Consider the following 12526-nt stretch of genomic DNA (forward strand, 5'->3'; position numbering starts at 1 on the left):
GAATTGAGGGCATTGGCCCTTGAGCCACCCGTCCATTAGGTGGCGCATGATACGCTGTAGCAAGGGGTCAGCCGCCGTCTCGCGGCGAGTTTGGACGACGCGTTCATCCGAGGCAGGTAGATTGGAGGCCGCGAATGCCACATGGGTGTCAACCTGGCAGACAAATCCCGTTGGGTCACATGGAGTGTTGACTGCCCTGGAGAGAGCATCAGCAATGATGTGGTCCTTGACTGGGGTGTATACCAGCTGGAAGTCGTATCGCCGGAGCTTGAGAAGAATACGCTGGAGGCGAGGCGTCATGTCGTTCAAGTCTTTCTGTATTATATTGACCAGCGGGCGATGGTCAGTCTCGATGGTGAATTGAGGAAGTCCATAGACATAATCGTGAAACTTAACAACACCGGTCAGAAAGCCCAGGTCCTGTTCTATCTGCGCGTAACACTGCTCCGTGGGGGTCATCGCACATGACGCATATGCAACGGGGGCCCATGATGAGGCCTCATCATGTTGAGGGAGCACTGCCCCAATGCCGGATTGACTGGCATCGGTCGAAATTTTGGTCTCCTTTGCTGGATCAAAGAAGACAAAGACCGGAGCCGTGGTCAGTTTTGCCTTGAGTTCCCTCCATTCGCGCTCGTGGGCAGGGAGCCATTGGAAGTCTGTTGTCTTCCTGACCAGGTTCCTGAGAGCCGTGGTATGAGAGGCGAGGTTAGGGATGAATTTCCCTTAAAAATTGACCATGCCCAGAAATCGGAGGACCACCTTCTTGTCCTCTGGTATTTTCATAGCTGTGATGGCAGCTACCTTGTCCGCATCCGGCTGCATACCCAATTGGGAGATGTGGTCCCCGAGGGTCTTAAGTTCTGTCTGACCAAAAGAGCATTTGGCCCTGTTGAGGCAGAGGCCATGCTCATGTATACATCTGAATACACGCTGGAGGCGACTAACATGCTCCTGCGGGGTGGTGGACCAAATGATTATGTCATCGACATAGACGCGAACACCCTCAATACCTTCCATCATTTGTTCCATAATCCTATGGAACACTTCTGATGCAGAGATGATCCCAAACGGCATCCTGTTGTAACAATATCTTCCAAAGGGGGTGTTAAATGTGCAGAGATTCCTGCTGGATTTGTCGAGCTGGATTTGCCAGAATCCTTTTGAGGCGTCGAGTTTGGTAAAGAGCTTGGCGCGAGCCCTCTCACATGTGAGCTCTTCGCACTTGGGAATTGGATAGTGCTCTCTCATAATATTGCGATTTAGATCCTTGGGATCAATGCAAATTCTCAATTCGCCGGAAGGCTTTTTTACACATACCATGGAACTGACCCAGTCGGTCGATTCCGTGACTTTGGAAATCACTCCTTGGTTCTGGAGGTCCTGCAGCTGCTGCTTGAGGCGGTCCTTAAGGGGTGCTGGGACCCTGCGAGGTGCGTGCACCATAGGCGTGTCATCCGGTTTTAATAAAATCTTGTAGGTGTACGGGAGCGTGCCAATGCCCTCGAAGACGTCGTGGTACTGGTTCATAATGGTGTCGAGCTGCGCCCTGAAGTCAGTGTCCTGAAAGGCAGATGTCAGCAGGAGAGAGAGAGTGAACTCTCTGAACTAGGTTCAGCAGCTTGCATGCCTGCGTGCCAAGCAGGGAGGTTTTCAAGGAGCCCACGATTTCAAAGGGAAGGATGGCTTTGCGTGACCTGTGCGTCATTTCAAGTTGGCATGAGCCACTGTTAGCAATGGCATTGCCATTATAATCTAATAGCTGGCAGGCTGATGGCAGGATGGCTGGTTTGACACAAAGGCTTTGGAGGTCAGACCACGCAATGAGATTGGCGGAGGCACCGGTGTCCAGGCGGAATCGTATTTGGGACCGGTTGACCGTAAGAGTGGCACCCACTCATCGTTCGATCGATGCTGTATACCGATAGAGGCTGGATTCTTTGTTTCGGGGACACCATGTTTTTTGTAATGATACCGACTCAAAAAGGCGCCTTCGGGTCCTCGGTGTCAATATCGGGTAGCAGGTCCGAATCGGGCTCGGTGACCATGGGTTGAATGGCCCGGACATTCCTGCGGGGCTGGCTGGAGCGACGAGAGTTGGCAGGCTGATCTGATCTGCATAAAGCAGCATAGTGGCCACGTTTGCCACATCGCAGGTATTTGGCAGGACATTGCCGCTTTAAGTGGGCGGAGCCACAGTTGCCGCACGTTGTAGCGTCAGTATGTTCACTGCGCCACCGCGCATGCGCGGTGCGGTCGTACGTGGTGCGCGCCTGCGCAGTACGTTCGTCGACGTCGCCGTCCCTTCGTTCGGTGCACACAAGCGCGGGAGTCCGCGAAAAGCATGCAAAATGGCCGCCCTCATCCAGGCTGAGGCCCTGGAGTTGCTCGATTGCTTGGACTCGTTCTGCCTCGTGGGGACCTTGCTGCTCCGTTTCAGCCGCTTGAATGTGGGAATACCGACTTGTGGCGTGTTCATGTAGCACGCAGGTCTCGATGGCAATCGCTAGGGTGAGCTGCTTTATCTTGAGGAGCTGCTGGTGTAGGGGGTCTGACTGAACACCGAAAACAATCTGGTCGCGTATCATGGAGTTGGAGGTGGGCTCGTAATTACAGGACTGCGCAAGGATGCAGAGGTGGGTGAGAAAGGACTGGAAAGGTACATCCTTACCCTGCGAACGCTGTTGAAATACATAGTGCTCGAAACTTTCATTCACCTCGATGTCACAGTGACTGTCAAATTTAAGGAGGACCATCTTGAATTTTGATTTATCTTCACCATCAGCAAAGGTGAGAGAATTGAAAATGTGGATGGCATGTTCCCCGGCCGTGGATAGAAAGAGAGCGATCTTCCTGGTGTCTGAGGCAGCTTCCCGGTCTGTGGCTTCAAGGTAGAGCTGGAAGCGTTGTTTGAATATCTTCCAGTTGGCCCCTAGGTTACCGGTGATGCGGAGCGGCGGAGGCGGGCGGACGCTGTCCATTTTGCAGGATTGCTGTATGCTGGTGGAAGGCAGATTGTTGATTCCCAAATTTCTTTCTCCGTCAGTCTGGCCTCAATAAAAGTCGAGATGGATTTGCACGTAAAAAGAAGTTATTTTATTTAGCTTGCAAGCTTAATTCATCTCACAGAAACATAAGAGACATCCAGTCTCCTACACTCCAGAAAGCGAATGAACAAAGAGACAAAGGGATCTCTGCAAATCAATTCAAATGGTATCAGGTTTCACATACTCGACGCCCATAGGTCAGCCTATATCCCTCCTGACCTGTTTGATCTATTCTGATTGGCTCACTTCCAATCCCTTTCTCTGGCCCCTATCAATGCAGCATCACTCTCATAGACACACCTCTTCCTGCTTTTTCCATGCGGTCTCAAATCCCTTTGTCTCTATCTGCCAGAATCAAAGTGGCTTATTTCTACATTACATTAACTAGTATCTCTAAAGTAACTATTTTATATCACATTCGTCATTCCCTCCTTTTATCATTCCATGATAACCGAACTATCCAATCCATAGCTACGGTTCCTCATCTAAAAAGATCCGTCGCTGCATTTCCAATTCCTGTCTTAGCCCCCCTTCATCTGCCTCACCCTCATGGATTTTAACAGTAAAATTTTTTTTTTCGGTGATTGGGGCGGTGATCTGATCCATTGCACCCCGCATTCTACCCATCACACATTTAAGGATGGCCAGGCCCACAAAGATGCAGCCGATAGCTACCACTAGATACATGGCCATATTTATCAACCAGTCCTTCCATCATCCAAATCCCCAGTTACCCCAAGAGCCAGGATCCTGCATCCCGTCCAAGTGATCCCGTATGCGATCCATAAATTTAGTGATGTTAGCGGTCAAGTCCTGAACTCCCATGATACACTTGCCCTGTACTATGGCGCATACCCCACCCTCACGGGCCAGAAGATAGTCAAGAGCATACCGGTTCTGCATTGCAAACAACCGTAGCTGAGACAACTCCTTAGTTATTACCCCGAGGGCTCCCAAGGTTTCATTTCCCAAGATGGTAAGGCCGCAAATAAAATAATTCCGATCACTGACAGCCAAGGAACCCCCCACACCTCCCAGTGTCAATATGCTCAGAATGCCCCACCCGGCTGAGTGGCCCCGGTTGGGTGCAAGAACCTGAGGTTTTTTCCAGTTCTCGCAAAATTCAGCAGAGACAGCACGGCGTGCTAACTGATTATGCAGGTTCCACGCCGAAGGGCAGGGGACTGTGGTAGGGACTAGAGTCCCTATAGCAATTCGGCGGGGAAATGGGGGTGACAAAACGTTGGTCGCTGTACCATTAAATAAAAAGTAGTATCCTTGTTCCGTGTGGAGGCTAGCATCACAATCAGCATATCGGTTGCGTAAGGACCTCCCAGTAGCCCAGTTTATCCAACTTTGAAATGCCCATTCGGGCCGCCCAGCAATGCGGAAAGCCCTAGTCCCAACAGTGATATGAGAGACATTCGCCCAGCCACAGAGGAGCTGGAGGCCGGCGTTCAATGGAACGCAAGTGGTGTTGTAACAAACGCATTGGCCAGACGCCTGGGTGATATGGCACCTCCTGTCCGTACAGGTGGGAAACAGACATGTTATATTTGTGTCCACCTCTACCAGCAAACAGCCATATCCTTCACTGCTGAAGCAATTCTCGTACGACCGGGAATCCCTATTGGGAGTGAAGTGGCTAGGTATGTACGCCCTCCACCGTCGCAGCCTATCGTACTGTGAATGGGAATTATCCCGAGGAAGGGGAATGCAAATAGCCGGTGGTGCTGAACCCGGATCGTAAGGAAGAGTGACCTGATCGGGCAGTGATTCGGAATGCTGACAATGAACCACCGTTTGGGGAGTGCCCCAAAGCGGTGAAACAGAAAATAACCTAGACACCGCTGCGGGGTTTGGGTAGCAGACAACCCGTCCCTGGCCATACAGACGGTGGTAAATCTGGTAGAAGAGATTCATACTACCCGGGTTTTCCTCAGTTTGGCCTTTAATTAACTTAAGTGTATCTCCCGGTATCCTACGTTCTAGCTGTACTTCCCTTCTCATACGCCCCGTCCTCTCTCTAGTCCCTTTCTCTTTCTCATAGCCTCTTCCTACACTCTTCTGACAGCCTGATTTTACCTTTATTGTACCACTCTTAACACATCCAAAATCAAATTTACATGTATTCCAAAAACAAGGCAATGTCCATATAATGTTCCCTTCCCATCGCCGGGACCGGTGCAACTGCTTCATGACTCCTGCATTCTCCTTAACTTTGATGACCTTCCATGAATCGATACCATGTCCTCGTATATGGGGGCAGCGAAGAACATCACCTTTGCATAGGTGATGTATCCTTGTAGATTGGTTGGGGCTACACAGATACATAATATTCCCCTTTTCCATGTCCATCGCCAATAACACGCCAAGCGAAGTGAGGCCAAATATCAGACAGACGATGTGTAGCCACTCCATCATGCTCCACACCTGTAAAATAGCACTGGAGAAGGGAGGCAGGTTAGTATCCGACCTTTTACAGTAGTGGAGATGGACTCAATTTACAGTGATGTAGGTGGACCGAAGCACTTCGCCCCTCCACTTTAACTGCTGTGGGGGTGGTAAGGAGAACTTGGAAGGGCCCGTCCCATCGCGGCTCCGACCCCTTCCTAGTCCAATTTTTGACTATGACATAACTACCGGGCTGGACTGAAAGTGAGCTAGGTACTGGGGGCAATGGCTGGTGAGCCGCGCGGACTTGGCCATGGAGTTCCTTGAGCACTTGCGTAAGGGCTAGAACATAGGTGGTCATTTCTTCAGTCATCTGATGAAACTGAACCCGTCTGGGAACCTGCAGGCTCCAAGGAGTTCTAAGAGGCCTGCCATAAAGAATCTCGGCGGGAGAGAGCCGGGCCGGTCCCGCAGGTGTAACCCGCAGCTGGAAGAGGGCAACGGGGAGCAACTTAAGCCATGTCAGTCCCGTGTCTGCTCTTAATTTAGCCAATTTAGTTTTGAGGGTCTGATTGTGTCTCTCAACCAACCCGGCCGCCTGCGGTCTGTAAGCACAGTGTAACTGCTGGCGTATGCCCAACTGGGAGCAAAACTCCTTGTTAATTTGTCCAATAAAATGATGGCCATTATCAGAACTTAAATGAGCTGGTATACCGTACCGGGGAATGATTTCCCTCATCAAGACTTTAACCACAGTAGCAGCTTTATTATCGATAGTCGGATACGCCTCGACCCATCTGCTGAACACATCCACAATGACCAAAACATATTTGTAACATTGACACCTTTCCAACTCAATGTAATCCATTTGGAGCGTCTCAAAGGGACCACTGGGCAACGGGGTTTGCCCCTTCCCACAAGGGATACCTTTTCCGGTGTTATATTGCTGACAAATCAAACACCGATTACTGATACTTTGGGCCAACCCCTGCATTTTAGGGTGCCACCAAGTGTCCAGCAACAAATCACTAGTCCCTCGAGCCCCACAATGAGTTGCAAAGTGTACACATTCAATGACCCATAAAGCCAGCACATCAGACATACAAGTCTGATGTGCAGGCGTGGTCCATAAAGAGGAAACAGAATCATATGTACAACCTAACCGTTTCCACATTTGTTTATCACTCTCAGGAGCGTCCTCCTGTAACCTTATGACGTCTTGGATGGTTGGCATTGACTTGTCAGAAGCAGACATATTTATAGTAGATCGTTTAGTCTGACTTAACATTTTAGGCACCATCACTTGCTGAATTTGTGCGGCTGTTCGCGCTGCACGATCTGCTCGTTCATTACCAACGTCAACTGGGGTTGTACCATTCGTGTGGGCAGCGCATTTAATAATGGAAATCTGCGCTGGCATAAGGAGGGCCTGCAGTAGGTCATTAACTAAACCCCGGTTGGATATTTCTGTGCCTGCCGAAGTAAGGAATCCCCTATTCTTCCAGAGTTGTCCGAAGTCATGAACTACCCCGAAAGCATATCGGGAGTCAGTGTAGATATTTACCCGGCGATTTCCCCCAAGTATACATGCACGGGTGAGGGCAAAAAGTTTGGCTTGTTGTGCTGAGTAAGGGGTCTGGAAAGCTGCCGCTTCTAAAATCAGACCATCCTGATCTATGATTGCATAATCCGACAGTCTCCGGCCAGTGGGGCTTACTAATGCACTGCCATCAACATACATAATCATGTCAGGTTGTTCTAACGGAATATCACTCAGATCGTCCCTTATTGTTGTAGTTTCCTGAATCAAGGCTAAACAGTCGTGACCAGGCGCGTCCTCATGGACAGGGGGACCGCTAAGAAAACAGGCTGGATTGATAGTGGTACAATATTTAAATGTCAGACGTGGATTGTTCAAAAGGTATATCTCATACCTATTCTGACGAGCTGCGGTAAGATGCTGAGTCTGCAGTTGCCCCAATAGTGCGATTACCGAGTGGGAGCTATACACCGTAATATCCTGTTGGAGAGTGATGTTGGCAGCAGCCTGCAAACTATTGTATATCGCTGCCAAGATCTGGGTGCAAACAGGGTGGCCCAACGCCACTGGGTCGAGTTTGGAAGAGTAATATGCTACGGGCCGGTGCTTGTCCCCATGTTGCTGGGTGAGTACCGCTGTTGAACATCCCTCCAGAACAGTACAGTATATCTGGAATGGTCGGTCGTATAGGGGCCTACCAAGGGCCGGTGCTTGTAGCAAGGCCTGCTTCAGGCAACGGAAGGCCTCGAGTGCCTCGGTGGTGAGAATAAAGTTTCCCTCTTTACTCGTGTAAGGTGTCAGCAGCTTTGTATAGACAGCGATGTTTGGTATCCACTGCCGACGATAATTCACCATACCCAGCCAATGACGAACCTCCTTGGCTATTGTAGGGGCGGGGAATTGGCATATTGGTTCAATCCTACTGGGTTCGAGACTTCTTTCTGTGGCTGTAAGTAAAACTCCTAAGAACTTAACTTTTCTCTGAGCCACCAAGACCTTTGCTTGTGAAACAACATAACCCAACGAGGATAGGTGGTTCAATAATTGGATCACATCATCCCTATTACTGGGCTCGTCAGGACTTGCCACCAATATGTCATCTACATACTGCACCAGAGTGGAACCATGCTCCAATGTCAAGGCCTGGAGTTGGGTCTGCAGACATCTGGAGAAGAGTGTAGGTGAATTGACGAACCCCTGTGGCAGTCGGGTCCAGGTATACTGCTGTCCATTGTAAGTGAAGGCAAACAAATATTGACTTTCAGTCGCAAGTGGGAGGGCAAAGAAGGCGTGCTGAAGGTCAATTACGGCGAAGACCCGGGCTTGAGCTGGAATTTGAGCCAGTATGTGGGCAGGGTTAGGGACGAGAGCATGTAACGGCTGTGCGATGGCATTAATTGAACGTAAATCCTGTACTAATCGGTACTGGTCTGGTTTGGCTGGTTTAGGCACAGCAAGTATTGGGGTATTACATTCTGATTGGCAAGGGACCAAAATACCCTGTTTCAACAGTTCTTGAATTAATTTATCTATTGATGGAGCAGCTTGAGATTTCAGGGGGTATTGCCGAATGGAAGGTAGCTTTACATGATCCTTAATCATTACCTTGATAGGTGTAACATTTGTCTTTCCCACTTGTGATGGGTATTCCGCCCAGACCTGTGGATTGACATATTCCAACACATCATGTCCCCTGTGATGCTGCAGTCGAGTGTTAATCGTTTCAGGGACCTCAAAATATTTTATGGTAGTGCCATCCGGCATGACTTGAAGTGCGTAGTCTGTTGGATCTGAATGATCCACTGCCCTCCTGACCATTCGCCCCATATCCCTGGCATGGTACTGGTCATGGGCCTGACGTGTAATATGAGGGCTTACCGAAGCTGACTGTGGCCATAAATGTGGTGATATTGTAACAAAATCGGCTGTACCTTCTTTTCCCGTGACTGTGGCTGAAACCTTGACTGGCCATTCGGTCTCAAGTAATGGCCGGTATTTGTCCTCCAACTCCCTGTTTCGTCCAGTTCTGTCATAGGCCAGGGTAACGTGATGCAGTGACTGTTCAACGTCTAACGTCCACCACTGGGGGGTGATAGAAATATAGCACTGTTGTCTCATCCTCCATGATGTAACCGTTACCCCCTCATCTCTGCATTCTAGCTGTAGCTGGAAGATACACAGTAAATCTCGGGCCAACAAGTTACACTCCAATCCAGTAGTCACTACAAACTGATGCTCTGCAGACTTATTCTCGTAAGTGACTGTCACAGGTTCAGAAATAGGATACTCACACACCTGTCCTTGGAACCCTGACAATTGCTGCGTGTGGTCGGATATTGGTAATTTAAGTGTTGATTGCACAGAAGACATAGCTGCCCCTGTGTCGATTACAAATGAGTGATGTTGATCTCCTATCTGCAGAGAGATAATAGGTTCCCTGTCCGATTGGAGAGTCCTTATGGCTAAATTAGCTAGTCAATCCTGTGTTGGGAAAGGGTTTTCCTGGGAGAAGTCAGTGTATCTCATCTGTCCTCCCCTTGGTGGGTACCCTCTCCTTTGGGTCGAATAATCTCCTTCTACTGCCTGTCTTTTAAAGGGGCATTCCTGTTGCCAGTGATCTACACGGCCGCAATTAAAACATGCATTGCTCCCTCTATTTCTGCCCCGTCCTCTTCTTCCAGTAGACCAATGGCCCCTCAGAGGGGGCTGCGGTTGTAGAGCTGTTGATTCGTTCGGTGGGCCATAAAAATGGGGTGAGAGTCCCTTTGGGTGGGTTTGGTATCCTCCTCTTCGCTGATCCACCCACCCAAAGTCACTATATTGGGGCTCCTGCTGGTAAACTACCATTTCTGCCGCTTGTTGGGGTCGCAGATCATCCTTTTTCATTACATACTCAGTCTTAACCTTTGTAACTGAGCCTCCTCCTTGGCCTACACCCTCCTTCCAGTAAAATCTGACTGCCCTTGCCATCTGGGAAGGGTCATTCTCTGTCCAATTCATGTTATTACATTTCACAGCAGTAACCACAGAAGGTGGTAGGCAATGCATTAACATAGCACAGTATTGAGGGGAATTCTGACCATTTTGATACAGCAAATCACCTGACTGCCCCCGGTAGATTTCATTAAAACGCTCCAGAAATTCCTCTGGCTCTTCAGTCTTCTTAGGTTTTAGGTCTAAGATAACAGAAAGACTTATGGGCCTTTGAAATGTGCTATTCAACGCATTCAAGATCTGTGTCCTTCTATCATCGTCTAACGCATAGGCCTGCTGGAGTGCGGCATGACTAGCATAATTCAGGTGGTTAAGATAATTGCGGTACTCTGCTGGGGTTAAAATCTGCTGGACTAGGGCCCAGAGGTCCCTTGAATCAGCTTGATAAATTGAGATGGTAGTTCTCAAGGAATCCACGAAGGCAGCAGGAGATTTTTTTCTATCTGGGATTGTAGCCATAATAGCCATCATCTCACTGGGTGTCCATGGGAAGTAAACGTCTATCGTGGGGTTCGCTCCCGCAGTCCCTGGGTCGGGGTTTCGCATCTTCCTAATCGGTAACTGTCTCCGAATGTCACCAGGGGGCACTCTAGCTATTTCCCCTGGTTGTTCCAAGACTTCAACATCTCTCCCTGTCACTAGGGGGAGTTCTTTCTCTTCAAACAAAGTTGTTTCAGCTTTCTTTGTTCCCAAATCTTGTGATTTCTCCTTAGTTTGGGGAGACTTAGGTGATATGCTTAATTGTTTCTGGTGAGCGTCAAGCCCCTCTCTCGCTGTCCGAGATCTTGTCCTAGAGCTAACTGGGCTTGTGGGACAGAGTTCCTTTTGCTCTTTCGGTTGTGAAGTTGGTAAATCAGGACCCACACTATCACCCAAAAGGGCTTGAGTTTCTGGCATATTTGAAATCTGGGGAGCAATGGCTGGGTATATATTATTGTACTCTGGTGGTTCTGGAATGAGCGCAGACCATACTATGGGTGCAGACGGAACTTTTACTGACTTTTCCAAATTATTGAATTTTTCTTCTTCTGTCAATTCAAGGCCAGCCATTGAACTACGTAGCTCGTCTCTTGTGTGACCCGGGTCCTTCCTGTCTCTATTTGCTCTTTTTTTAAATGCACATTCCTTTTTCAAGATCTGTAATGTTTTTAGGTTACCCTGTTCACTAATTGGAATCCCCATTTTAAGGGCATTATCCTGCCAGCTGGACAACATAATCTTATCTTTTTCCTCTTGACAATATTGCCTCCATAATCCAATTAATTCTTTAGTTTTCATACCTTGATTTTTTCTCCATATTTGTCCCTGGATTTTCTTAACCATTTCTAGGTCTTTGGTTCCCCCTAGTGGCCATTCATCTCCCATTTTAGTTCTTAACTGTGCTGACAATTTTCTAAAATCCTTCGCTTTGTCCGGATACTTATCACATAATATTTGCAGTGGCATGCCTGGATCATTTGTGCTATTTAAGGAATTTCCCATAATCTCAACTAGTCCTCGGAACTGCGTTTTTTCGCCACTACAGTCAAAAGAGAAAGTTTTAGCTTAATCAACTATATTTTTAACACACAGACATATAGAGGTGAACCATTTTCAATTTCAAATGTTACATCTACCTCTCATAACGTAACCCAACCGAATTAACTCACAAATAAAGTTGAACCATTTATATTTTAAATGTTACATCAACAATACAGCCTACCCCAGCCGAATTAACTCACAAATGAAGTTGAACCATTTATATTTTAAATGTCCCCATCAACAACATAGCCTACCCCAGCCGAATTAACTCTATGAAATCCCATCAATTAAAATGCTAATCCCCAGACTGACCTGTGATTTCGTCGAGGCAGACTTTCTGTGCCAACCGCGAGTGACCAGACTAATCAGACGATAAGAAGAGGGGAACAATCAATGCGCGGTCGTTTTCCAGTTCTACATTGAGGGCCCTTTGTTCCCCATCCTCCTGTTCATAATCAGTCTAATTCTGATTTCGCAGTTGGATCAGGATCGCCCTGAGAAATCGCGGTTTTCGGCACCAAATGTTGATTCCCAAATTTCTTTCTCCGTCAGTCTGGCCTCAATAAAAGTCGAGATGGATTCGCACGTAAAAAGAAGTTATTTTATTTAGCTTGTAAGCTTAATTCATCTCACAGAAACATAAGAGACATCCAGTCTCCTACACTCCAGAAAGCGAATGAACAAAGAGACAAAGGGATCTCTGCAAATCAATTCAAATGGTATCAAGTTTCACATACTCGACGCCCATAGGTCAGCCTATATCCCTCCTGACCTGTTTGATCTATTCTGATTGGCTCACTTCCAATCCCTTTCTCTGGCCCCTATCAATGCAGCATCACTCTCATAGACACACCTCTTCCTGCTTTTTCCATGCGGTCTCAAATCCCTTTGTCTCTATCTGCCAGAATCAAAGTGGCTTATTTCTACATTACATTAACTAGTATCTCTAAAGTAACTATTTTATATCACATTCGTCAAGATCACTTGCAGGTAAGTCTAAGAAATTCTAACATCTACTGGTACCATGATG

At 48.0% G+C, this 12526-nt stretch overlaps 1 protein-coding gene across 6 annotated transcripts in view; it reads right to left on the reverse strand.

Annotated features, from left to right (window-relative positions):
- Window positions 1–12526, reverse strand: part of btbd16 (BTB (POZ) domain containing 16) — a 193668-nt gene that overhangs the window by 115608 nt on the left and 65534 nt on the right. For 2 of the 6 annotated variants that reach the window (XM_072479307.1, XM_072479310.1), the window contains one exon: window positions 3083–5493. The exons of the other annotated variants lie outside the window; for them this stretch is intronic. In XM_072479307.1, the coding sequence (XP_072335408.1) occupies window positions 3762–5493 (1732 nt within the window). In that variant the 3' untranslated portion in view covers window positions 3083–3761. Of the gene's footprint in view, window positions 1–3082; window positions 5494–12526 lie in introns of those variants that run through there. 6 annotated transcript variants of the gene reach the window in all.

This window comes from Scyliorhinus torazame, chromosome 16 (assembly GCF_047496885.1).
Source record: "Scyliorhinus torazame isolate Kashiwa2021f chromosome 16, sScyTor2.1, whole genome shotgun sequence".
Taxonomy (NCBI): domain Eukaryota; kingdom Metazoa; phylum Chordata; class Chondrichthyes; order Carcharhiniformes; family Scyliorhinidae; genus Scyliorhinus; species Scyliorhinus torazame.